This window comes from Rhinichthys klamathensis, unplaced genomic scaffold (genome assembly GCF_029890125.1).
Source record: "Rhinichthys klamathensis goyatoka isolate OS25496 unplaced genomic scaffold, OSU_Roscu_1.1 h1tg000107l_1, whole genome shotgun sequence".
NCBI classification, from domain to species: Eukaryota; Metazoa; Chordata; class Actinopteri; order Cypriniformes; family Leuciscidae; genus Rhinichthys; species Rhinichthys klamathensis.
Window position 1 is genome coordinate 750,333 of NW_026606645.1, and position 27,969 is coordinate 778,301.

The following is a 27,969-nucleotide window of genomic DNA, read 5'->3' on the forward strand; positions in this document are numbered from 1 at the left end:
GCACTGTCCGTGTGACGTAATTTTCGTCATCAGGAGGGTCCGTGGACGTCCCCACACCCTGTCCACGTGCTGCACAATTTTTGTGACCGCGCGAAAGGTACGCGTACAACAGCGCATCTGCAAGTGGCTTGAGCAATTGAAAACAAACGCATCTTTCTACGGTCACGGCCAAAGCTGCTTCCCAATTCAGAGGCTGCATCATTCAAAGGATGCGGACTTTAAAGGAAACACCTACGAAGGTCATGATGGTCGGAACGAGCGTTGTTAAATGGGACGGCCTAGCTTACGAAGGGCTGTTCTTGTGGCCTAGGAACTGTGGCAGCTGCCGTTGACAGGTGGCAGAAAGTTATATTAAACAGTCTGAAAACAAAACAGTGTTCACAAACTGTCTAAACATGTTTACCACGGTCCATTTCTGTATATAATAAAGAGTATAAACTACACTGAGATAGAATTTCATCTTATTAAGATACAAGTCAACATTTGAACTGTTTTTTTTTTTTTTTTTTACATTTGTATCATTGGATATTTGAGTTAGTTGAAACCTTATACCAATACGTTTAAGTTAAGTTTACTTAGGATTTTTTTGGGAGAGAAATTGATTAAATTACACTTTTAAAGTTTATCGTCACTGGCACGCAATGAATTCTGGGGTAGGCAAGGCCGTGAAGGATCCATCTGTTGTATCCTTCATTTCACGGGAAACGAAGGACGCATTTGGAGGAGCTTTCGAATTGGGACAGCCTTCATCGAGCAGCAGTGAGGCAGTTGGCCTTCGAATTCAGCCTTCGAAGGATGCAGCCTCTGAATTGGGATGGACCATTTGAAAGGCTTGCGTGCTCAACTGTGTGAAACGCAGAGCGCAACGTCGAACATTAAGTATACCCAGGCCTTCCTTTCTGGGACCGCGCAGTCACAAAAATTGGGCTGCACACGGAGGGGTTGTGCGTACGGCTGAAGTATACTTTGAGCTTTACAGTATTAGTTGATCAGCTAACGTATATGTTTGCAATGTTTTTATTGCCAGGGCTTTAGGTCGGGTAGAATTTGCGGCCCAGTTCGTTTGCAGGCTTCCATTGCTGTTTTCTGCCAATTGGCAACCCTCGGTCTCGAAATACTATTGGTAAATTGGACCAAAATCACACAAACCAAAACAAACAACAGACATTCCGACACAGAGCGCACATTTCAAAGCCGATTAACTGCTGCAGCATCGTTTTTCAGAGAAACAAGTATTTGAACTTAGCACGTTTCCTACATCTCTGCAAACATAAGCTATTTTTATGCTTTAGTACAGTCAAAAAAATGACACAGAGCACCTTTAAAAGAGCAAGTGAAAATCTAAACTTCTGGCGAAGGCCAGCAGAGAGAAAAGACATATATACTGTTAAACACTGCTTTAGTCACGGAAAGGCCCTTGATTGCTTTTCTGACTGATGTGACACTTCAATTGAATTCACTCAATCTAAAATGTGAAGGAAAACAAAAGTGTACGCGGATGAAAAGGACTCTCTTTACTCAGTAAAATCCTCATGTTTCACAACCACAATCATTTCCCAAACCACAAGCAATGCATGAGGCTGCAATCTATATTTATATATGAATGTGGCCCTCCTGACTGAAGTGGACGACCTCTGACATAAACTATGCATATATGAACGTGGTTAGGGTTAGGTTACATTGTGTGGTACCTTGATCTTCTTTCTTAGAAAAGAAAAGAAAAAAGAAGTGGCTGATTTTGGATGTCTGCAGCTTGTATAAATTTACTCTGTAAAAACTTACTCTCAGGTATGTAATGCTATAGTATTCTCGTTATACGATCTTGACAAGACTCTGATCCTATTTGTGTGATCTGTGAATAGATTATACATTAAAAGGGAAGTCTGAACTCTGTGAACTCTCTTCGACAAACACACACACACACTTCCTTTGGTTGGCTGCACAGGAGCCAGAACTTGTCATACAGTAAAAATAGGGCTGGTTTAACAGTTTATCTTTCCATCAATCAAAAGTTTCCTACTGAGCTTTCATTGGCCACTGCTGTGACAGGTTATGCCCCCGGGGCTATCGCAGGATTACCCAGAAATCCCATCCACAGGTCAAAACTGCAGAGCCTGAGCAGCAAGTGCTGTAAATCTCAACAAAAATACCACCCTGCTGGCATAGCAAGTGTATTCTGCTAAACATACTGTAAGATTGTGCATATTATTTATAGTTCTATTCATATAATGATTTGAAGATGAACGACAACGTTTTGTATATGTGCACCGCACCATGAGAGGGACATTTCATTCAATTTGTTCATAACATAGTGGAGAATCTCATCAAACAAAAAAAAAAGTTTAAAAATATTTGTTTATATGTTGAATAAAGAAAAAAAATGGCATATTAGAATGATTTCTGAAGGATCATGTGACACTGAAGACTGGAGTGATGATGCTGAAAATTCAGCTTTAGCATCACAGGAATAAATTACAAGTTTTAAAATACATAAAAAAAAGAAACCAGTAATTTTTTGAACTGTAATAACATTTCACAATATGACTGTTTTTACTGTATTTTTGATCAAATAAAACACATTACTGGTAAGCATAAGAGACTTCTATAAAAACTCGACTATAAAAAAGTCATAATTATTCCAAACTTTTGACCGGTAGTGTATATATATTATTATTATTATTATTTATTTGATTGCATTTATTTTCAGGGTTAAGTAATCTTACTGCAATTACAAATGTATATTTATAAAAATATACACATAAAATATGTACAAAAAATTTGACATTTTATTACAAATAACATGATATCGATATTACCATGATATAAAAAATACTTTACAAATGTCATAATATAACTATGATATTACATTAATATTGCCATGATATACACATTTCTTACAAATGTCATAATATATTTAAAAAAAAAATTACATTACATTAATGAAAATTAGATTTTTTTCTGCATTACACTAATAATTGAGGGAGAATAAATCTTAGTGGAACTAAACTAGGCTTAATTTTCTTTATGTAAAATATAATTCCATATATATTTAATATACTTTAGTGTTGTGGTCCAAGCTGGAAGTAATGTGATTGGCAGTTGTCACTACGACGGTCGCATCAGCACCAAGCTTCAGACACGTCCTCTGTCAACCATCGATGTATACTTCGTTTTTTAGCAACAGAGTACAAACTCTAAGTAAGGGAGTGTGAGTTTGCTGGTGTCTGGAGTGTATTTTAGTGTGCAAGAGCCAAACCAGTGGGGCTCTGCTGCAGTCCCTCATTATAAAGTCAGGTATCAGACTGCTATTCACTTAGGTTTGCACCATATGAATACATATCCCATGACCCAGAGCATTTGCTGGGAAACTACTGGGCCAGCATGTTTGTGGTATAGGGCACTTGATGGTGCTTAGAAAAATGGAGGGAAGAAAAGAAAAGTGGCACTCACTTTGTCTCCGCTGGAGTAGAAGAAGTACCGCAGACGTACGATGTTACAGTGATCCAACTTCCTCATGATTTGTAACTCACGATTCTGATAAATAAATAAAAAGTATGACAGAGAAAAAAAGAAAAGAGTCATGAGAATTTTTTTTTTGACATCAATACAAGGCTAAATGGTAAGCAAATGTCAACCATATCACCACAAGGGTAAACAACGTTAAACTTATTTCGGCCTCACAAATCTGACGCACTTGGGCTCATTCAGATTTTCTAAGGAAGACCAGCTGGACACACAAGACAACCAACGATACACACATTCATACCTTAAACCTTTTATCCTGCAGCACCTTCTTTATGGCCACCAGCTCACTGGTGTCGCAAAGCTTCGCTTGATACACGACCCCGAACGAGCCGTTCCCGATGACCTTTGTGTCCGTGTAGCTGACCTCCTGAGGTCTGTCGGGACCCTGACCAGGGGTCGCGGCCACCGTTGTGACTTTACTGCCATCTTTATCTCCTAAGGAGAGAGAGAAAGTACAATGTACCATGAATATTCCTTTGTAATTCACTGGTCTGATTAACACAGTCACATGAGCTCTAGGTGTTAATATCCTCATTAATGTGTGTTCATGCGTGTGTCCAAATACACCTGAGCTCATTTTGACTAAAACACATCCGCTTCACACCTCACCATGTTTTCACACCCCTGAGCAAGTGCTTGAGAACATGAAAATGAGGAATATGAGCATAAAATGGGGACGTGTCCTCAATTATACAATAGAAAGATGTTTTGAAAGTGACCTTTTTCTTCTCTGTGAATTTCCATTTCTATTAAGAGTATTTTTATCTCGATTAAACAAACTTTTTTTAAATGACCCTCCAATGTAGCAAAGGTCTGGTTTCTTGGTGGAAGCGTCTGCAGTCCAGTAATGGAAAACTGACTAAATAAAGTTTCATGAGTTTTAATTATGGATAATTACTTTTTATAGCTGGCAAATGGGATCATTAATCAGCACAATGAGAATTTTAATTGGAAACTAAAGCCAGATCATTGTTTAGAAAGTGATCTAGTCCAGGCCAAAGCTGAGGTCATGGAAACTAAATGTCGTCCACTAGGAAATAACATTAGTGACTTCTTTCACTTTTTATCACCATAAAGTCAAGATATTTTACATAAACCAATCACATTCTCATTAGCTACAATACCGTTCAAAAGTTTGGGGTTGGTAGTTGGTACAATTTTTTTTAAATGTTTTTGAAAGAAGTCTCTTATGCTCACCAAGACTGCATTTATTTGATCAAAATATTGTAAGAAATATTATTACAATTTAAAATGACTGTTAATAACAGCATTTATTTGAAATAGAAATATTTAGCAACATTATAAATGTGCTTACTGTCACTTTTGATTAATAAAAGTAATAATTTTTTTAAATACTTAACCCCAAACTTTTGAATTGTAGTGTACATTTACAACGCAGCAGAATATGATTACATCGACAAACATTTTAATTATGCATGAGAATGATTCATTTTATGACCAAACAAACAAAGTTTATGTTTCTGAAAGGTGAGACAATCACATTTATGCTGTGTTTGGGTTTAGAGCAGACTCATTTCTGGGAAAAGTATGCTAAGAGAAGCAATTTTGAATCCGTTCTTCAGTTTTTGATAAACACACTCCCTACCGAAGGAAAGTACAAGGTTTTCCAAACAGGTTTCAAACAATAGACAGTATCATGATTCACTGCAGATCTTCTAGGTCAGGAATGCATTGGTGTTACAAAAATACTTTTTCAAAATAAAAGAAATAATTAGCAGCTCGGCTTGTGTTTGCTTTCTAAGTGGTAGTACAAAGGTGTTTAGCAGCCGGAGCGAACTTTTCCGGAAAGTTTGCTTTGGCAAGCTGTTTCGAACTCCCAAAACGAACTCCAAATGAAATTGGTTTCGGCCTGATTTTGTTTGAAATGACGTCACATCAGTCCGTTCTTTAATTTCGCTTTAAGTATATCTGAGCATTAAAGCATTACTATTAAATTTACAGCAAAACATCTAAAGTTACTTTCTCAAATAAATGTAACCCATGTATCGTGACGTGAGTAAGTGCAGAGGTGTTGTGTGCGCTGTGTAAACATGATGCTATTGTAGTTCTAGACTAAATGTGAACATGCTCATCTCACCAACACAAAAATAGATTCAGTATTCCTTAAAATGAATAAAAACAGTGAAATGCAAACTTAGAATACTCTATTATGCAATCATGCAAGGATTAAATATGTAAAATAATATACTTATAGTATTTATTCTCACTTTATTAAACAGTGTCTTTGCTGGTCCAATTCAACCATACCAATAAGCAAAAATGACTTAATGAGTTAAACATCACATTTGTGTTTTATTTAGGGCTGTCAAACGATTAATCACGATTAATCGCATCCAAAATAAACGTTTGTGTTTACATAATATATGTGTGTGTACTGTGTATAATTATTTTGTATAGAAATGCACAAATGTATATATTTAAGAAAAATATGTAATTTATATATAAAATGTTTATATTTATATAAAATATACATTATATATAGGCTACATTCAGTCTATATACAGTATATACATGCAAATATTTCTTAAATACACATGCATGTGAGGGTATTTAAGTATTAAAAATAATTATACACAGTACACACACATATATTATGTAAACACAAACTTTTATTTTGGATGCGATTAATCGCGATTAATCGTTTGACAGCCCTAGTCTTATTTATTTATATGTTTTTATTGCTGAAGGAAAAGTGTTAAGCTGCGCCCTCTACTGTACATTTGCATTTGCTTCAGCCTGTGGCTTATTCATTTCAATTTTCATGTGAAAGGGCCTTTAATTTGCCAAATATAGAACTTTTTTTGTTATTAAAAAAACAAACGAGCAAGCCCAGCTCAGGTTAGAAATGTAACACAAAAGTAACCCAACGGATTACTTTACATAAAGAGTAAGTAAAACTAAGTAACACAGCAAGTTACTTTTTAGGGAGTAACACAATATTGTAACGCATTACTTTTAAAAGTAACTTTCCCCAACACTGCTGAATAGATCTGAAATGCACTGTAAAAAATGATCGTGATTTTAACGGTAAAAGACTGTAAAAATGCTACAGTGCAAAACTGTTAATTGGTTAACAGAAAGTTTCTTTACTATATACGGTAAATAACTGTGATAGATCTAACGGTACATTTAATGCAATTTTACTGTAAAATACCGTTAAATTTACAGTTTTTGAAAGTGAAAAGAACAACTCATTGTATAATTTACAGTGAAAAACCGTAAATTGACATTCCCACAATTCCCTGCATGACACTTCACATTTGATTTATTTTTGTTGAAATAACTAAGTTTCTTCTTAGTTTTCTTAGTTCTTTTCTAATCAGTTATGTACATTATGGTTTTATGTTACATGTTGTTAAATTGATGTTACCATGATGGTGTTTAATGTTTGTGCGAATAACACTTTGCAGCTTCAATATAATAGTATTAACTTTCTTGTGGAAGATTGCTTGTGATGAGCTTTGATTTATCATGTGACTCTCATCACTGCTGTGATGATTGTTGGTTGTCAGTGAATTACAATGGTCCAAAACAGTTATTAATACTTCAATAAGTTGGTAAATCATCATTATATCAAATAATGAATTACGGTTTATTACTGTAAATTTTAAGGTAAGTCTGTAAAACCCAAAACGTTGATACCGTATTTTTGACGGTAAAGTTCTGGTAACCACAGCTGGCAGTTTTTTTCCGTAAAAATCAACGGGATTTTTTTTACAGTGTACAGCTCCAGGACACTTGAAATGTAGTGCACTAGTTACACGGGCTACTTTTATGGTGTTTGCCAGGTCAGGTGAACCGTGGAGTAAAGTGCAGACCAAGCGCACGTTCAGCACGGGGAAATGTGATGAGTCAGAGGGTGTGAGCGTGAACACACACTCGCACGATGAGCTAATAAAGATATGGGCTCCCAAACTTACTCAGCATGGAATTTTAATTGAGTCACGGCCCATTACTAACCCAGATCATCTTCCCATCCTGCTCCTCTGACACCGTCCAGCTCAGGAACTGACTAGTCATTTAGCAATTCAGATAAACCGAGGCATTTAATATAAGACACAGCTTAGCTTAATCCTCTCCCGTCTAAGAGACTTTTCATCATGACGGCTGGAGCATTAAACGCATTATCTCACATACAAAATGATTATCCCTCACCATCCGCAACGATAAGAACAGATGAAAATGAATTGATCATGAATAAACATGAACTGATTATGAATATCTAATGATTAGCTCTGCAGAATTTTCCTACTTCTTAGTTTTGTTTATATTATAATGAACATCAGGTTGGCCGTCATAATTAACTTAATAAACATAAAAACAGGCACATTTGTTAAATGCATTCTGCTTAGGGATGCGCTGATATATTACAATCCTGGCTGATGAGAAGCCTATTTATTTTATTTATGTTAAGGCCAATAAATACTGATAATATTAAAAATTCAATAATTTTCCATAACTAAATTAAAAATACTAAAAACTATTCATTTGCACAATTAATTATTCAATATCTGATACCAACGTCAATCTATTCTTTAGATTTTTTTTTTGTCCACTTGAATTTTTTTTTTAAGTACATTTTTTAATGTTAACAATATATTAATGATCAACACCACTACAATTGCCTCAATGAACAGACTTCCGTCCCCCACACAGGCTCGTTTTCATACACATTAAATAGACATCTATCCTAAGAAGGTCTATAATAGCTCTAAATAGGATTAAAGGCCTAATTTGCTTTGACAGGTTCACAGTATTTTCTTTAATATGAGCTATGAAATGCAATTTCACGGCTATAATGAAAGGCCTGCTGCTGTTCTCTGACATGCATGTCTAGACAGACGGTTTGCCGCATGACAGTAATGAGAGTGTCACATGGTCAGGTGTAGCCCCTCTTTAGGACACACCCTGTGGAGGAAGGCATGCTGCCTCAGGCCTGGGCGTTGCTAATGGCAGCGGGATGAGTCTGCTGGTAAAGCTGACGCTGCGAGTCATTTGCTGTCAGCTGATTAGATCAATGCCAGCACCACCGGTACATACTCTCACGTACATGCACAATATTCTGAATGCAACGCCCCAAATATCAAAAGCAAAAAAGAAATGATATTTTGCATACACAAAATGAAGACTATTTCATTATTTGGCTTTTATAATATTTAAATTGAAATAAAAACTTTAAATAATTGAAATTAATTATATTAAATTATATTTAAAGGGATACTCCACCCAAAAATGAAAATTCTGTCATCATTTACTCACCCTCAAGTTGTTTCAAACCTGTATGAGTTTCTTTCTTCTGCTGAACACAAAGGAAGATATTTTGAAGAACGATTGGGAACCAAACAGTTGTTTGGCACCATTGACTTCCATAGAAGAAGAAAAAAAATACTAGGGGTGTGCCAAAAAATCGATTCACAGAAGAATCTAGATTCTCATTTGCAACGATTCAGAATCGATCTGAAATGTCCAAGAATCGATTTAATAAATAAATAAAATCAGCTGGCTGTTCGCCTCCATTTTTGTAACTATAGCCTATACGGGACGTCCGGACGTCATGCACGCAGCCGGTTTTTGAACGTGAGCGGCAAATCAGAGGAAGCAAATATGGATGCTTTTATAGAGCTTCTGATGCTTCTAAATATGATGCTTCTACATTCATTCTGCCGTGGCGGGCCGCCACACCTAAAATAATCCCGCCACGGCTGCAGCTTCTCAGTGAGGTCCGATATTAATGTGCATATTGTGTTATTGTTAAGCTAAAGGCATAAAAAACATTGTAAAGCACCATAAAGTGTTCGCACTATATTCCAAGACTTCTAAAGTCATTCAATAGCATAATGTGAGGTAAAAATTAATATTTAAGTCGTTAGTTAAAGTTAATGGAAACTCATCTCTCCTCAGTCATTCTCCATTCAGCATTCACACAGCGCGTCGCGTTATAGCGTTTTCTAAATCATAATCCTTTCTCCCGGGTGTCTGTTAGATTACAGCACTGGAGAGCGCTATGAATTGTTCTTCATCCGCACTGTAACTGAAATTTAAAACTGTTAAAAGAAAATGCTCAATAAACTGTTGCAAATATATAATACATTAAGCATAGATAGGCAGATATAATCTCTTCGCTTTGTACTTTGAACTTTTCAATCCGGAGCGCTGCGCGCTGTGACTTCGCGTTGCTTCAAGTGCATCATTCTGCGCACGGGATGCGCATAATCGCTTTGCCGCTCTTATTCGAGCCTTTCATGTTTTAATGTTATAATACTTAGGGGAGGTTTAAACACCTGGGGTAAGGGGGCGTGGCCAATGGCAATCACTCATGGGCCATGCCCCCTCCCCCTGGCGAAATGGGCCTGCCACCACAGCTGGAAAAAATCCTAGAGGAAACACTGGTCTCCGTTTGACATTCTGTATAGCAAAGCAGATGAGAGTAGATCATGATCAGAAACCCGATTAGAAATCATTATGGATAAAATCGAATCGTTTTAAATCGAAAATCTTTTTGAATGGAAAATCAATTTTGAATCGAATTGTGGCCTCAAGAATCGGAATCGAATTGAATCGTGAGATGGTAAAAGATTCCCACCCCTAGAAGTCAATGGTGCCAAACAACTGTTTGGCACTATTGACTTCCAATGGTGCCAAACCATTGAGAAAGATACTCATACAGGGTTGCAACAACATGAGGGTGAGTAAATGATGACAGAATTTTCATTTTTGGGTGGAGTATCCCTTTAAGCCCATTTATAAATATATACACTATAGTTCAAAAGTTTGTAGTTAGTAAAAAAAAAAATACAATAACATTTTGTTTTGGAGTTTTCCTATAATAGGTTTTCATGCATCCAAGGCCAAATGCTCATAACTTTCTCATAATGTATTGCAGCATCACCTAATTTCTCAAAGAGTCTGAAAACGGATCAAGATCCGGTCTCTCTAAACCCCTCCTTTTGCAGTCTACTCTGCTCTGATTGGTCAGATGGCCCCGTCTGTTGTGATTGGTCTACTCTGCTCTGATTGGTCAGATGGCCCCGTCTGTTGTGATTGGTCTACTCTGCTCTGATTGGTCAGATGGCCCCGTCTGTTGTGATTGGTCTACTCTGCTCTGATTGGTCAGATGGCCCCGTCTGTTGTGATTGGTCTACTCTGCTCTGATTGGTCAGATTGCCCAGTCTGTTGTGATTGGTCTACTCTGCTCTGATTGGTCAGATGGTTCAGTCTGTTGTAATTGGTCTACTCTGCTGATTGGTCAGATTGCCCAGTCTTGTTGTAATTGGTCTACTCTGCACTGATTGGTCAGACGGACAAGTCTCTTGTGATTGATCTTCTCTGCTCTGATTGGTCAGATGGTTCAGTCTGTTGTGATTGGTCTACTCTACTCCGATTGGTCAGTTTTTCAGTATCAATTCCAGCCCGAGTCCTCATGCTTTTGAAGTGCATGCAAAGTGGATTCGCAGTGCTGAAAACAGTGTCTTCTTGACATGTCGACAATATCAACCGAACTCTTACAGGCCTCAGCTGCAACGTTTGAGGGCGGGGCAAAGTAGACGTTGTTCGCGGGCAGACAATGAAGACCATAGATGGCATTATGCAAATTTTTTACAATGTTACGTAGTTATGTAACAGGAAGAATTGCTGATGACTCGTTCTTTAGGAGACAATAACTTTATGTTGTACACTTTGATCTTTAAAACTTTGCAGACTTTTTACATTCACAAATAGCTATATTACACACTGCATGAAAGGTATTATTTGAAAAAAGCTTAAAAGGAGTAGTTTAAAAATAAATGTTCTAAAAAAATTGTTTTCACAGCGATGCCATAGAAGAATAGTTTTTGGTTCCCCAAAGAACCAGTGAACAATTCTTAAAAGAACCCATTTTTCTTGATGTGAAGAACATTTTAATAATCTAAAGTTTTTTTCCAATATAAAGAACCTTTAGTGGAATGGAAATGTTCCATGAATGTTAAAGGTTCTTTATGGATCCATTAATGCCAATAAAGTGCTTTTAAAGTGTGTGTAGTGTGTTAAGAAAAATACAAGCTGCGCTGAGTTTCCATTGAGCACCATTACACCGACTGGGATGTGTTAAGTGCTGGACAAAGTGTCAATCCACGTGTCCTCCCCTATTGTTAAATTGACTGTGACACTATAGGTAGGCTGAGACATTTGGAAAAGGGATAGAGTCAGAGGTGAGTCACACACATCTCTCTGATCCTCCTTTCCAGAGAAGCACAGTGGTGAGATACACATCATTAGTGTAGGAAATGAGTGATCCAGCTGGGCTGAGGCTCAGGAGACAGGCCTGTCAATCAAACCACAGGGGCACGGGTTCAAAGAGTGGAAATGGACATTTTTACAGCTCGTGCACCTACGCAAACTTCATCCAGTTAGAAAATGCGTGAGATATCAAGCTATATAGTAGTAAGCTATGCCTCAAGACATTCATGGTCTTATAAATCAATACCTATTCAAGGATTTTAGGGCACTAAAACAAGCCATGAGCTCATCAAGAAACATCTTCCTTGTAAAAACAACCAGCTAATGACAGCCCTCAAATGACAGATCTATGTGGTCACAGGAATATTCAGATTAATATCAGAATAGGATTATGTATGCGTCATGTAATTGTGCCAACCAAAACCGACCAGTATAAAACACAACAGTATAACAACAACTATAATTACCCTGAATCAGTGCTGACATGATGCGTATATGACAAAATTCTGATTAATATCTATAAATTTGTGTGCAAATAAACAGTCATTGTCTATGCTGAAAAAAAGGTCTGGGCACTGCAATCTCCCTGCTATAAAACTACTGAGCTGTGCAATGATGCCCAGGCAGGGTGCTTCCTTAATGCACAATGCAGCAAATGTATTTCCATTGAGTAGATCTGATAATAAGAGACAGGACCTGACCCATCCCTTGAGATCCAGGCAGCACTACATTAGGGGATAGATTACATGACAGATGCTCACAAACTGTATATTATACACATCACCAACTGAGCATTTCTTGTGTTTCTAATGGTGTTTGGCTAAGAAAGATTATGATATGAGATACAGAGGAGATTATAATACTTACTGCTGACTTTCATGTTGCCAAAGGCTGAAGGCTGCGGCACTGGCTTGCAGCTCTCCGCAAATGAGGTGGTCCTAGGCCGGCCTGACATCTCCAAGATCCCGTTACTCTTTAACCACGATCCTTATAGGCTCCTTTAACACAAGAGTAAATGTCTGGATCCCCCCAAAAAAGCTTCTGTTTGCGCGAATGAAGGAAAACTCCAGTGTAGCTCTTCTAATGCAATGAATTCAGAGGTGGTCAGCTGATGAGAGATGAAGATATCCGTTCTTTAATACGCCGTTTAAAACACTGCACAAAACAAATGTTACAAATTAGTCCCCGTCTTAGAGTTGCCGATGATAAAGTCACAGGAAAATGTCTATGGAAAGCCAAAATCACATTGTCTTGAACACACATTCAGCCTATCGCTATCTCAGTTCATATATCGGCATATCCAGAGCCCAGAACTGTTATCTCGCATGCGCAAAGATTAAATCTACCGGGATCAGATAAACTTACTCGATTATAGTTTATCTTTCACTTTATATCCTGCAGATGTTGCCGGCGAGTATCGGATAAAGCTGACACCGAGACTTGCCATGACCGCATCAGTCCTTGAATAATGATCTAACGTTAGATCCGATAAAACGCAAATTATTCAGGCTTCTTTCTTCTAAATGATCGGACGGGTGTCGCTAGCTTTTTCTTGAGCCCTCAAAGAAAAAGAAAAAGAAAATCCCCGATGAAGATGTTCCCTTTCTACTAACACAGCCGCGGATGCCTCCTGTTACCGATGAGATTCGTGAAAGAATCATTCATTTGAGCCGGATCTTTTACAATGAATCGAATCGGACGGGTCGGAGTCGTTTTCGACGAGTCAACTGATAGTAGGCTTTTCAAAGATTTGACTTAAGTCATTGTAAGTCACTAGCCAAATGTCTACAAATAAAACGTACTGTTAATACGTTTATGATGTGCTGTTTCAGATCAAATGTAAATAAATGTTCAGGATTTTTAATGTAAAAGCTAATTATATTCTAACCTAAATAATAATGTTTTATGAGTTGGATAATCGCTGCAAACTGACTGAACTGCGATTAAAATTTAAACCTTAATCGAAAAAAGTGTATAATGTGCGTTTAAATGTGGCTACACCCGAATGTCAAGGACCACGTGGTGGCGTAATTTCGTCATGATGTAAAAGAATCCCTGAATTCGTCTTTGGAAATAAACTATTCAAAAGAACCGATTCTCTGAAATGAGTCGGACTTGACTTCCCATGATTACCTCCTAGCGGGAAGTAAAGGATAGCGCAGTTCTCTCTCTCTCTCTCTCTCGCCGAATTCGGAACCGCATACTACTAGTATAGGCTACTACTCATACTACTTTTACCACATCTTTTTATGGCAGCTAGAAATAGTAAGAGTATGCGGTTCTGAATTCAGCCTCTCTCTCTCTCTATTCAATTCAGAAAGCTTTATTGGCATGACAAAAAATACATATTGTATTGCCAACGCATTAAAACAACAGAAAAATGATTTAGGACATCTGAACATTAAGTAAAGCGTTTGTAGAAAATAATAATAATATTTTTAGTTTAATAATAATAACACTAAATAAAAAAAGACAATATTATAAACATGTGGCTAGATATAACAAATAAAAATAATAAAAAAAAATAATAATAAATAATAAAAGATTATAATACAGAAGTCATGTAACAACTTAGAATGTGTTGGCCTAATAGGTGGCTGGTTTTGGGCTGTGAGAGTGTGTTTATTGGTTGTTTGTTTCATGGTTCATGTCATAGGAGAAGGCAAGATGCTACAAATCCTGCGGCTATATTTGTGAATTTGGCTTTTTTTCTTTTTGGTTGATCTACAGATGTTAAATTGGGGAAATATTTGATTAATTTTGGGTTTATAGTGTTCTCTAATATTTTGGGCATTCTGTGTGGAAGTGCAGCTCAGTTTCTGTCACTCCCGGGATGCAGTGCAAGCGTCTGTCCTCACGGGAGATCCATGTCGGTGCCCCGGCCCGTCTCTACGGCCAGACTGTGCTCGCTGAGTCAATGTTTTCCTGAGTTTTACACTGTGCTCAGGTAGCTTGCAACACTGTAGTCTCGATTAAAGGCCGAATAACATTCCAGTTTGTGTTGGTTTTTAAAAGTGTTTGTCCAATGGGTGATGTACTTGTCTTTTTCTGTGTTCATAATTTGTGTGGGCAGAACGTGTGTGAGTGTGTGTCTGTCCTGAGGTCAGTCAGTCTCAGCACCAGCTGGCACACTCTTCGTTATAGGTTCAGCTCTTGGTGTTTTAGGGCTTTGTAATGGTATGTGTTGGGGTCACTTGTTTTTAGAAGTTGCCAGAATTTGATGGCTCATTTGTTTGTAGGATGTTTAGAAGGAGAGGGTATTGGCCTATAGTAGGACCCCACACTTCACTGCCATATAAAACAATTGGTTCAATTATTGTTTTGAATAGTTTTTGAGCCAGATTTGGATTGGGATGTCAATTTTAATTTATATTTTTATGGCCATTTGAGCTTTCTCTTTGAGTTCATTCACAGCCAAAGTAAAGCTACCCGTTCAAGTTATTTTTAGGCAGAAGTAAGTGTGTGTTTTTGTGGTTTCAATGGTTCTGTGTGATAGTGTGAATGTGTGTGTTGGTCTCTAAGATCGGGAGCGTTTCTGGAATATCATTACCCTAGTTTTTTAGAGGTTGACTGTAAGGGCCCAGGACTGACAGTACTACTCCAGCAGATTCAGGCTGTCCTGAAGCCAGTCTTTGGGTGACAGGAGAACCAGGCCGTCTGTGAAAAAGGTCATCATTAAAAATGAAGTTCCAAAAGTAAATATACCTCAGAAATCTTGCCCCCTTTTTTGCCTTCCTGATATCTATCGAAATCATAACAAATTTTCCTCCGTTGACTCTTTTTTTCTCTCTCCGTCGACTCTCTCACTGAACAACTACTGGAACAAAACGCCACGCGCGTACGTCATAGCGTGCTTACGCTGCGCGCGTCATGACGTCATTGCATTCGGCGCCGGGGGAAAAAATGGCGGCTTTGCAAGATGGACCGATGGAGCTGGACGCAGAGAAAGAGACAAAGCCTGAAATACTTAGCGATGGGACGTCAAACCTCTCGGGGAACACTGGGAACGGGGCCCTCTCCTCATCACCCCTCACCGCTGCCCCCGCCGGCGGAGCCCCGAAGCAGGAGGACCAACAAACTTTGATCGCAGTGCTCCAGTTTCTAAAGCGGAATAAACTGTCAGAGTCGGTGGAGATCCTGAGGCGAGAAGCGGGTCTCGCAGAAGACCAGGTGGACTCTCTGGCAGCCGATGGCGGTGGAGGAGGGAAAGGAGACGGAGATGGAGGGGATGCGAACTCTCTGCTCAGCCGGGTGTCCATCACAGCAGCAGCCGCCCCCCAGAGCACGCTGACCCCCGTGCCAGTCAAGAGTGAGTGGCACCTACAGCTTCTTATTGAAACAACATGCATCGTTTAAATTATTAAAGCATCAGTACAAAATCTGCTTTAGCTCTTGCTTATTATTATCATGCATTGCTCGAGTTAGTCCACCTTAGTTGTTTCAATAACACATCATTCTTCAGTCCTCCCTAGTCTTGCTTATTTATGAGTACATTTGCACAACTTTTTTTTTTTTGCCATTTTGTGCATGAAGTTCATGCATATTAAATAACTGGCCACTACTACTATATATATATATAATGTATTTTTGATCCATTTGATCCTCATGATCCTTCAGAAATCATTCTAATATGATGATTTGCTGCTCAACAAACATTTGTTATTATTAATTTATCAATGGTGAAAACAGTTGTGTAGGCTACAACTTTTTCCAGGATTTTGTGATAAAAGAAAGTTCAAAAGAACACATTTTATTTGAAATAGAAACTTTTGTAACATTACAAATGTCTTTACTGTCACTTTTGACCAATTCAATACATCCTTGCTGAATAAAAGTATTAATTTATTTCAAAAGATTCTTACTAGACCCAAACTTATGAACGGTAGTGTATAATGTTACAAAAGCTTTCTATTTCTGATAAATACTGTTCTTTTGAACTTTCTATTCATCAAAGAATCCTGAAAAAAATTGTACATAACATTGATAATAATAAGAAATGTTTCTTTAGGAGCAAATCATCATATTAAAATGATTTCTGAAGGATCATGTGACACTGAAGACTGGAGTAATGATGCTGACAATTCAGCTTTGCATCACAGGAATAAATTACATTCTAAAATATATTAAAATAGAAAATAAATTGTAATAATATTTAACAATAAAACAAAAAAAAGTATTTTAAGTCAAATAAATGCAGCCTTGGTGAGCAGAAGAGACTTCCTTTAAAAAACTTACTGATCCCCAACTTTTGATATATATATATATAAATATACACTATACACATTAGTCAACATTTGAAGTGGATCAAAACCTTTCATCGAAATTATATACATGAATTTTGAACAATACCCGGTCTTGTCTTAGGACAACTTTAATGAACTTTTTTGATCCACTTTAAATGTTGACTACTGTATATTACATTAAAATGTTTGACATTGACGTTCATGTTGTCAGAAGACCATCCAGATGTCCGTGTGGTGCTGTCAGCGTACAGTCAGCAGGGGGATCCATCTCTGTATCAGGTGTACTACAGCGACCTGAAGAACTTCATAGAGTCAGTGCTGGACTGCCACCGAGCAGAACTGTCCCAGCTCTTCTACCCCCTGTTCGTTCACATGTACCTGGAGCTGGTCTACAACAACAATGAGACCAAAGCCAAGGCTTTCTTCGACAAGTAAGCATCAGAACATCAGACCTTGTTTACTTGTGGAGTTAATCAGGGATGATATCAATATCATCATGTAATTTGATGATTCTGTAAGTCTTAACATTGTGGCTTAACCAGTTTCCTTTTTGCTGATAGGTTTAGCGGTGATCAGGAGTGTTACTATCTGGATGACCTGCGTGTTCTTTGCGGCCTCAGTAAGAAAGAGCACATGAAGGGGAACGAGGCTCTTCTGGATTTCCGCACCAGCCGCTTCGTGTTGCGCATCTCCAGAGACTCGTACCAGCTTCTGAAGAGACACTTGCAGGAAAGACATAATAACCAGATATGGAACATCATTCAAGAGCACTTGTACATCGACATCTTTGACGGCATGCCCCGCAGCAAGGGTCAGATCGACAGCATGTCCGGCAGCCTTGGGGGAGAGGCCAAACGAGAAGTCAACAAAGCCAAGGTTAGATACAAAAGCATGTATTTATTTACATATGGAAAATACACCAATCAAAAGGCTGAGGTCTGTTAGATTTTTGAGAGAATAAGAAAAAGTACCGTAATATGAATATAAAATAACTGTTTTCAATGTGAATATATTTTAAAAAGTAATGTATTCCTGTGAACAAAGCTGAATTTTCAGCATCATTACTCCAGAATTCAGTGTCACATGATCCTTCAGAAATCATTCTGGTTTTATTTGCATTTCTTCTTATTATCAATGTTAAAAACAAAAAAAATTTAGGATTCTTTGATGAATAGATAGTTTGAATTTTATAACAAAGTACAAGTCTTTACTGTCACTTTAGATCAGTTTAATTAAAGTATTAATTTCTTTAAAAAAATCTTACCAATCCCAAAATTTTGAATGGTGGTATTGTATATAAGGGATGGGATTTAGGTTCTTAATGGGATAACAACAGGAAAGTTTGCGCTTTTACATTTTGTACATGAATTATGATAAAAGACTAAAAGAGAGTATCACTCTTGAATTGAAATCATCTTGTATTTGAATAGTATTGTATGTTTTAATAATGTGCCGTCTTGTTTCTAATGGTACCAGGTGTTCTACGGGCTGCTGAAGGAGCCAGAGATTGAAGTCCCGCTAGATGATGAAGATGATGAAGCAGAGAATGAGGAAGGGAAGCCCAAGAAGAAGAAAACTAAAAAGGACAGTATAGGCTCCAAGAGTAAGAAACAAGACCCAAACGCCCCTCAACAGAACAGGTTTGACAGAAGCTCATCATTCAGCTTGAAGTTACATGTACACTACTGTTCTAAAGTTCGGGGTTAAGTTTTTTTGTTTGTTTGTTTAAATAAATTATTTCTTTTATTCAGCAAAGATGTCTTAAATTGATCAAAAGTGACAGTATAGACATTTATAATGTTCCAAAAACAATTATGTTCACCTGAAAAAAGTGTCATCAAATATATTAAGCAGCACAACTGTTTTCAACATTGATAATCAGAAATGTTTCTTGAGCATCAAATCTTCATATTAGAGTGATTTCTGAAGGATCATGTGACACTGAAGACTAGAGAGTATGCTGAAAATTCAGCTTTGATCACAGGAATAAATTACAAAAAACATTTAACAATATTAAATCAACTTACCGACCCCAAACTTTTGAATGCTAGTGTATATTGAACTTTTATGTTCATGAGAACTTAAAGATAATGCTTGAATTGATAGTTCACCCAAAAAATTCAATTCTGTCATCATTTACTCGCCCTCAAGTTGTTTTAAACCTGTATACATTTCTCTCTTCTGCTGAAGATATTTTGAAGAATGTGAGTTGATGGACCGCATTGACTTAAATGGGGTTTTTTTTTCTACTATGGAAGTCAATGGGGTCCATCAACTCAAAATATCTTCTTTTGTGTTCAGCAGAAGAAAGAAATTCATACAGGTTTGAAAGGCAAATAAATGATGACAGACTTAAAAAAAATTTGGGTGAACAATCAACTTTAAATGATGTGAAATGGTATAGTTTCATAATCTGTTATTCTTTTTTCTGATTGACAGGATCCCTCTGCCAGAGCTGAAGGACTCGGACAAACTGGATAAGATCATGTACATGAAGGAGAGCACCAAAAGAATCCGGCTCAGCCCGGAGAACCTGCCTTCCATTTGCTTCTATACGTTCCTCAACGCCTACCAGGTTGGCGCTGTTTATGTTGATGATGGAGTTTGGTGTTTCTTAACTCTGCACGTGCTGATTGTGTTGTCGCTCAGGGTTTGACGGCGGTAGACTTCACTGACGACTCCAGTCTGTTAGCGGGAGGATTTGCGGACTCCACAGTCCGCGTGTGGACCGTCACACCCAAAAAATTACGCAAAGTCAAATCTGCAGCAGGTACACGTACCTTCTTATTACTCTCACAGAGGTTTAAGGGAACATTTTACACTAGTTTTAACAATCCTATAACTTTTATTTCCAGTTTTAAACACTAAAAGGGATAGTTCACCCTTAAAGGAGTAGTTCACTTTTGAAAAAACTTTTGCTGATAATTTACTCACCCCCATGTCATCCAAGATGCCTATGTTCGAACTCTCCTGTTCGAACTCGTTCATCAAAATGAACAAATCTTTTTCCGAGTCAATTCGTTCATTTCGGTCGTTAAATGAATCAAATGACTCGAAAAAAGATTTGTTCATTTTGATGAACGAGTTCGAACAGGAGAGTCACACAAAATAGAGCAAGGCGAGCATGTGAGCTTATAAAACTTAAACGTTGTTATTTATTTTTTAAATGAGCGATCGTTTTGCATGATAAGACCCTTATTCATCGTCTGGTGTCGTTTAAAGACATTTTAAGCTGCATCTGAAACTGTTATTAACTGTATTTTGGACCTTGGACCGTATGGTTCCCATTTAAGTCCATTATATGGAGAAAAATCCTGGAATGTTTTCATCAAAAACCGTAATTTCTTTTCGACTGAGGAAAGAAAGACATGGACATCTTGGATGACATGGGGGTGAGTAAATTATCAGCAAAAGTTTTTTTAAAAGTGAACTAATCCTTTAAAATGAAAATTTGGTCATAATTTACTAATTACATAATTTACCGTGCAAACCCATAAGACTTCGAAACACAAATAAAGAAATTTTTAATGAAATCTGAGATTTCTGTCACTCCATTGAAAGTCTATTCACCCAAAAATCTGACACAAATAAAGAGATCCAGGGATGATTTTTCCGTATTTAGACAAATTTCCATCTTTTTCTTTTTCCTGGGACCCATGTGAACTGCGTTAGTCTGACTGTATGGATACTGAAATTGCCGGGAAAAAATTCAAAACAAACTGCAAATAGTGCTTTTTCTAATACATTTATTTCACGCTCGTTTCCTTCTTTTGTTTTGTCTTTACCTTATCACATTCCTGCAATCATTAAATAAATCCATAAGAATCAAGCGGTTTAATCTTCTAATCGCTTTATGTGATCAACAGATTTCAGTTAGGCTTTTATTCACATATAAACTTTAATCAGCGAACATGCATAGAGCACTCAAATTTGGTAAATGGAAGCTCAACCGTACTTGCTTGAACACACCTCTTTGAATCTTGCGGAAGCTTCGTTAAATAAACTTTCAATGGAGGGACAGAAATATCTCAGATTTCATTAAAAATATCTTCATTTGTGTTTCGAAGATGAACGAAATTCGGGTTTGGAACGACATAAGAGTAATTTTAAAGATTAACGTCAATGTCGATTAAGCGGTGTGTGATGCCTCACACAATTTGAATCATGCTGTCCTATTCTCTAGACCTGAATCTGATTGATAAAGAGTCTGATGACGTTCTGGAGAGGATTATGGATGAGAAGACGGCCAGTGAGTCTAAAATCCTACACGGTCACAGCGGGCCGGTGTATGGCGTCAGCTTCAGTCCAGACAGGTACCAAACATGTCCTCAAAAGTAACTTATATCGCCATGAAATGTGTTTCTAAGTAATGCAGGACAACGGGGGAGGTGTGTAAGCATGAGACTAACCAAACGATTAGTTTGCTATCAACAAAACTTTGCTGACAGTGCGGTTTAATATCTTCATCTGTCTCTTAGGAACTATCTGTTGTCCAGTTCTGAGGACAGTACTGTCAGACTGTGGAGCCTGCAGACGTTTACATGTCTCGTGGGGTATAAAGGACACAACTATCCAGTGTGGGACACTCAGTTCTCACCCTTCGGCTATTACTTTGTGTCTGGAGGACACGACAGAGTGGCACGGTACGCTAGATTCTCATTACTCTAATGATGTTGTTATTTAAATCAGTGTATACTAATTAGTGCTGCACGATTAATCATATCGTAATCGCGATGTCAAGCCTATGCGATTATATGACGCAAAATACTGCGATTTTATATGAAATAAACAAATTAGGGCTGTTAACGCAGCATCTGTTATTTTTTGTCATCCTTTGGCTAATGTTACATGATCCCGCTCTTATATCAAAGGAGATCGCGCGCTGAATGTCCTGACTGAAAGACGCGCGCCAGTATCATGCGCGTGCACAGACCGCGCGCCAGAATACAGTTCTCTTTCCGCTTAAAGTGAACGAACAATAACACACACAATTATGCCAAAATATCATTTGTCGAGTGTCTTCATAACATAAGAGCAGTCTTATGATGGTTGTCGTAAAGAGTTGTGAGAGAATAAGGCGCGTGTGAGATCCGCGTCTCTGTCAGCAACTCTTAAAGGGCCAGCATCCAATAATACTTTCTGTCAGTAAAGTTAATCAAAGAACAAAGGGAACAGAGAAAAACACTCACTGCTCTTGACCAAAGAACTTGTGTAGGTTTAAATAGGATTTTAGTCCATATAATTTATAATTTATGCAGCGCAGACTGTTTGATAACTTTATTCAATTTCTGTATATTTCCTACCTGTTAGACAGGAAGAGCACAGGTAAATGACATTTATTATGGGTTTATGTGAGAATTGTTTGAAGTTCACTTTAATTAAAATTAAATTAATTTTTATTGATCATTATAGGTGTTATCAATCATTTAGTTGTTGTTGCTAGTTTGAGTTGAGAAATACACATTTCAGAATTATCACTAATCTGTGTGTGCATTCTGCTTTAGAACCAAGCAAGTTGACTCATGAAACCATTTGTTTATTATATCGCAATCGCATATCGACCTCAATAATCGCAAAATGACATTTTCCCCAAATTGTGCAGCCCTAATACTAATACTGTACATCTACTTGCATAATGTATACAAATTGTACTGTTTTTTATATATATATATGTGTGTGTGTGTGTGTGTGTAGGTAGATAGATAAAATACAATACAAAATAAAAAAGACCCTTAGATAACAGATAAAAGGAAACAGAGAAGAACAAAACAAGACATTACAATGTATTAAAAGCCAACGAAAGTCAACATTCATTTCCATCGAGAGGTGGATCAATTTTTGGTCAAGATCTTGTATTGAACAAAAAAAGAGACTTGCCAATGAATGACAAGATATTGCAAATGTTTTCTAGACCGTAATCAAATATTCATGTTAAATCTTCATTTGCTTCCCAGGCTCTGGGCGACGGATCATTACCAGCCCTTGCGTATATTTGCCGGGCATCTGGCTGACGTCACCTGCACGCGGTTCCACCCCAACTCCAACTATGTGGCCACAGGCTCGACCGACCGCACTGTACGCCTCTGGGATGTCCTGAATGGAAACTGTGTCCGCATTTTTACAGGTCACAAGGTACTGAAGGCTTCCAAAGGTGACTGAATGAATGATCTCAGCACTGCACAGGAAATTACATTAATCCCATTCGCGTTGAATGAAGCTCTTTCATTATTTGCTTACTCCCTCTCAAATTATTATTTTTTAAAAATTATTATTATAGGCCTACTATTATAGTATTTAATAATAATTAGAAATAGCTTTTGATCCATTTTGTTATGCGTCTGTGTCATTTTTGTTAGTTTTTTGTTTCATTTTAGTACTTTGGTTTAAACTTTATTTTATTTCCGTTTCTAGTTTTCTAATTAAGTTCAAATTGATCTAATATTTATTTTTTATTTCTGCTTATTTTAATTGACGTTAACTAAATCAAGCTATGAATATTTTTCAATAAAAGCTATTCCCTCTCATGTCATTTTAAACCCATCTCTGAAAAACCTGCTCAACTCTTCTTTCGTATGCCCATTCTTTGCAGTTTATCAACCAATTACCGTTTTATACCCCCATTTTTCTGATATAATACTGAGTCATACGAGTTATAATAAAAAGTGATGATGTTTGATTTCAGGGACCCATCCATTCTCTAGCATTCTCACCTAATGGAAAGTTCCTGGCATCTGGATCCACAGATGGGAGAGTTTTGCTATGGGATCTTGGACATGGGCTGATGATCGGAGAACTGAAGGGCCACACAGACACAATATATGCCCTCAAGTTCAGCAGAGATGGAGAAATCCTCGCATCAGGTTCGGACTGCTGGCTCTGTATCTCAAGACAGCGTTTATGACCACAGATTAGGACTAGTTTTGATTGGATTGATGTAAAGTGTTTCTACAGTTTTACATTTGATACAAGCTTCTGTTTACACCTGGTATTAGTTTTCTTTTTGTTCGATCGGATCACAAGTGGACGCTAAATAGGGGTTTAAATGGGGTCCAAAACGTTTAGAGCTTGTCCACTTTCGACCACATTTCGGTAGTCGAAAACGCATTCGACCGGATTGCTTTAATAGTGAAGATGCTCATGTGGTCGAATAGCCACAAAAGAGCCTTCTCTCCGCCTTAACTGACCTAAGCTATCAGAATATCACCTTACGTTTTGGCCATATGAATATCAGCAACTTGAGGTCTTTTTATCCCAGAGTATGAGCTCCATATTCTCTTATTATACTATGAGCCATAAAAGCCTGATGTATCAAATATGATACTAATTTGAAGGTTCACTAAACTGTTCCATTTCAAAGAATATTTTTTTCCACACTTATTTCAGATCTCAGGCTTTACAGGGCTAATAGTAATTAAAGTAATTAAATTCAGCTTGAAATGCTGTGTCTTTTGTTCCAGGCTCTATGGATAACACAGTTCGGCTGTGGGACGCCATGAAGGCTTTCGATGACGTGGAGACGGACGACTTCACTGCAGCGACGGGCCACATTCACCTGCCTGACAACTCCCAGGAGCTGCTGCTGGGGACGTACCACAGCAAATCCACTCCCGTCACACACCTGCACTTCACCAGACGCAACCTGCTACTGGCTGCAGGAGGCTACAACTCCCAGTGAAGGGACCGCATATTTCAGAGGACAATGACTTCATGTAGATGTGTGTTTTTCATAAATGGTGCATGTTATTTAAAGATTACCACCCACCCTAACATGTGAAATAGGTTCAAGCGAAGTGAAAAAAGGAGTCAAGCACTGAGCATACCTGGGAACAGCGACCAATACCTCTTTCATCATTCATTTACTGATCCTAGATCTCACACCTCGTGCTCTTAAGCTTACCTTTTCTCTTCCATGCTTGTTTTCAAGGCCATTATGCATCAAATGTCTCAAAATGACATGGCTGGTCTCCTTTTGTCAATTTAAACTTTTCCATTCTAATTCAGAATCTGGTTCTTGGTCTTTGAAATGTGATGCATATGAGTGCTGTTGTCAATGTCTGTACAAGCTTTTATACTAGGTGCCTCAAAGTGTAAATAAAACAAGTTTTCTACACAGTGTTTGTTGGGTACAAGTGATTTTTTTTTTTTTATTCTTTACATAGTTGAACTGAAGTTATGGTCAAAACAAGGACATCCAGCTTGCCCTCCGTTCATTCTGCATTCACAAAACATCCTGAAGAGAAAGAGGAAAATAGTTGGAATGGAAGTGCAACTTTTGGAAATGGAAATGAATTTAAATTAAATTCAGGTGGCACTTACTATAAATTAACTTGATGTCACAGCCTTTTGCTTCTTGGGCTTCAATTTGAAGAAGAGGATAATGGCAGCAATGCTGGCGTATGTGGCCAACACACACTTGAGTCAAGGGGAAAAAGAGTACTTTCAATTTAGTGAGAATACAAAGGCAATGTATGGAAACTTGTTTCCACCACTAAATAAGAACTAAAAAGGAAATGGTGCCTGTTTATCTCACGATTCTGACTTTTTTTACTCATTTGTTGGAGTAAAAAAAGCATGAATTGTGAGATAAACACTCACAACTGTTTTTTTTATTTATTATTCCGTGGTGGCAACAACGTTAAGCATATTTTATTTTAGCTGCATAATAATTGTCAATGCAAATCAACTTACATTCCTCCTGCCTGTGATTGTGTATGAATTGAAGTACTTGGCGATGCCAGTGAACTGGTGTTGAGTTCCAGCGTCGTGTCCACCCATGATTTCTGTGTGTAATCTGCTGATCCTGAATTAATAAAGGAGTTTAAATAAATACATTAGGACTTGCGCATCGTTTTTCGTTATCATGCAAGGTCACGAAAAATGCGTATATGACAACACTGCTGTTTAATTGTGAAATGTAGTTGTAGTTTTACCATGAGATTGTATATGTAGTTTCTATAATATTATATTAGATATTACATAATAATATGCTTAAAACCAACTCATTCCGTTTGCTAAAACGAGCGTCTTTATTGTAAATGCGACCTCTGTGCTTTACTAAGCAGAATATATTCGTTTCGCAAGCAATATAAAAAACCCACTTTCTAAAACATGCTGGGGGAAATAAGATATTTCAGTTCAAATTAGAGACATGACTTACCAAGCAAACTGGTGCCCTTCAATGGAGGAGAGGCCGGAAAGTGAACGATTTAAGGAAATCCCACCCTCGTGGTGATAGCTTGAATAAACTGTGGTCATTGGCTTACACTCACGTCAATCGCTTTTTACACCACAACGATAGGTTTACAGAAACGCCAATCTGATAATCCCGTCACCCTATTGGTTGATTCTTTTTATTTTTCCTGCAATCGTAAATCCCGCCTCACAGTGTTTACGTCCGGGTCGGAAAGATGGCACGCTTGTGAGAAACATGTGAGATTTACTTGCATGACAGCATTTTACATTGTTCCACACAAAGTTGTATAGCGTAAGTAAAATCAGTTTGTTGTTACTGCTGGGGTGGTTTAATGACCTATGTCGCGTCTCTAAATGTAAGGAATATGTTGATTAAACGTTGTATTATAGTAACTTATAGCCTGTATGTTGTGTATCTCATGTGTCGACATGCAGGCAGATGTAAGACATGTTATTTGTTCTTGGTCAGTTTAAATAACGGTTAAATGAAGTGCTGTAAAGATGTTTTTTTAACGTCTAATAAGACTCGAAAATGTTTAATGCCTTTGTTTTTTGATTGGACCTCACTAGAGCCCTTCTATTCAGGTAAATAGTAAAGAATGGCATCTTTGGAGGAAGATTTCCCCCGTGGCGGTGCAGAGAAGAAGACCTCTGGGCCCAAACATGTTAAGACACATGACGTGGACAATCTTTTTGAAGTAAGATTATGGTTATGATGATGATGATGGTGGTGGTGGTGACTAAAGCAGTTATTTTAATTAAGATCAATGAGCAAACAGATGCTTGCACTGATTGTTACGAGTGTAATGTGTATGAATGTTTTTCAGTCACGTGAAACACTGGTTAAGAAGAAGAAGAAGAAGGACGTGGAACATGATGAAGAGAAAACCCGTAAAAAACAGAAAGTGGATGAAGAGAATTTAAAACTTAATACTGCCACTTCTGTGGAAATTCTTCATCTTCGGGTAATTTTGTAGGGGAAAAACATGACAATTCTTTTTGGATTTAAATAGAAGTCAATGACTGGATCATTATTGCAGTGATTATTATGTTTTTCGCATGTTATATGTTTAGCAACACCTCTTGATTGAAATAACATAACATTTATTTTTATCAAGAGGTGCATCAATTTTTGGTCAAGATCTTGTATTGACAATGCAAGAGTCCAGCACACTGTAAAGTCTCCTCCAGCACATCCCAAAGACTTTCAGTGAATTTAAGCTCTGAACTCAGAGGTGCCAATTCATGTGTGAAAATGATTCTTCATGCTCCTCCCAACCATTCCTTTACAATTTGAGCCTGATGAATCTTGACATTGTCATCCTGGAATATGACCATGATGTGTCCTCCTTACATAAGAAATAAAGAGATACACACTCCATCAGTTAGGGTTAGAAGAACTGTTCCCAAACATGTAACATGCTAAAAACATAATAATCACTGCAATAATGATCCAGTCTTTGACTCTGAAGATTAAATCCAAACAGCGACTTTACTTTTGTTTTGGTGAAATTGCACTTGTGTCTGATCACCCAGGTTTCTTTCCCATTTCCTCTGTCTAGAATCTGAAGATTGGCACTCTGATGCTGGGTTGTGTGAAGGAAGTGTCAGAGTTTGAGGTGGTAGTTGGTCTCCCAAGCGGTCTCGTTGGTTACCTGCCGATCTACAACATCTGTGACTCCTACACCAAGATTCTCAATAACAGACTGGACTCTGAAGACAGTTCAGAGGTAACACAGCTGCACAAGGAGGCAACTGTAAAAATATATGC

The 27,969-nt window shown here is 37.7% G+C and overlaps 4 protein-coding genes across 7 annotated transcripts in view; 2 read left to right on the forward strand and 2 right to left on the reverse strand.

The window, feature by feature from the left end:
- gsk3bb (glycogen synthase kinase 3 beta, genome duplicate b) overlaps positions 1 to 13,411 on the reverse strand; it is a 28,239-nt gene extending 14,828 nt beyond the window's left edge. The window contains exons 1-4 of one of the 2 annotated variants that reach the window (XM_056253543.1): positions 13,129 to 13,411; positions 12,631 to 12,871; positions 3,767 to 3,960; positions 3,451 to 3,534 (exon numbers count right to left, since the gene is read on the reverse strand). In XM_056253543.1, the coding sequence (XP_056109518.1) occupies positions 3,451 to 3,534; positions 3,767 to 3,960; positions 12,631 to 12,718 (366 nt within the window). In that variant the 5' untranslated portion in view covers positions 12,719 to 12,871; positions 13,129 to 13,411. Of the gene's footprint in view, positions 1 to 3,450; positions 3,535 to 3,766; positions 3,961 to 12,630; positions 12,919 to 13,128 lie in introns of both variants that reach the window. The other variant, XM_056253542.1, reaches the window with a different exon arrangement.
- A 2,223-nt stretch (positions 13,412 to 15,634) lies between these two features.
- taf5 (TAF5 RNA polymerase II, TATA box binding protein (TBP)-associated factor) lies at positions 15,635 to 25,121 on the forward strand. The gene is made up of 11 exons (XM_056253548.1): positions 15,635 to 16,072; positions 17,218 to 17,437; positions 17,567 to 17,882; positions 18,483 to 18,646; positions 19,446 to 19,581; positions 19,656 to 19,776; positions 21,190 to 21,319; positions 21,485 to 21,649; positions 22,961 to 23,138; positions 23,689 to 23,866; positions 24,464 to 25,121. Exons 1-11 carry the CDS (start codon positions 15,667 to 15,669, stop codon positions 24,679 to 24,681), a joined length of 2,232 nt encoding a protein of 743 aa, XP_056109523.1. The 5' UTR covers positions 15,635 to 15,666; the 3' UTR covers positions 24,682 to 25,121.
- On the reverse strand, positions 25,122 to 26,240 carry atp5md (ATP synthase membrane subunit k). 2 transcript variants are annotated; one of them, XM_056253550.1, is made up of 4 exons: positions 26,164 to 26,240; positions 25,695 to 25,806; positions 25,323 to 25,418; positions 25,122 to 25,236 (listed from the first exon to the last, which is right to left on the reverse strand). In XM_056253550.1, exons 2-3 carry the CDS (start codon positions 25,779 to 25,781, stop codon positions 25,329 to 25,331), a joined length of 177 nt encoding a protein of 58 aa, XP_056109525.1. In that variant the 5' UTR covers positions 25,782 to 25,806; positions 26,164 to 26,240; the 3' UTR covers positions 25,122 to 25,236; positions 25,323 to 25,328. The 2 variants fall into 2 exon arrangements, with proteins under 2 accessions (XP_056109525.1, XP_056109524.1); XM_056253549.1 differs by having other exon boundaries at positions 25,319 to 25,418.
- A 167-nt stretch (positions 26,241 to 26,407) lies between these two features.
- pdcd11 (programmed cell death 11) overlaps positions 26,408 to 27,969 on the forward strand; it is a 42,372-nt gene continuing 40,810 nt past the window's right edge. Inside the window, exons 1-4 of one of the 2 annotated variants that reach the window (XM_056253551.1) lie at positions 26,408 to 26,435; positions 26,784 to 26,896; positions 27,026 to 27,163; positions 27,761 to 27,928. In XM_056253551.1, the coding sequence (XP_056109526.1) occupies positions 26,798 to 26,896; positions 27,026 to 27,163; positions 27,761 to 27,928 (405 nt within the window). In that variant the 5' untranslated portion in view covers positions 26,408 to 26,435; positions 26,784 to 26,797. Of the gene's footprint in view, positions 26,436 to 26,471; positions 26,491 to 26,783; positions 26,897 to 27,025; positions 27,164 to 27,760; positions 27,929 to 27,969 lie in introns of those variants that run through there. The other variant, XM_056253552.1, reaches the window with a different exon arrangement.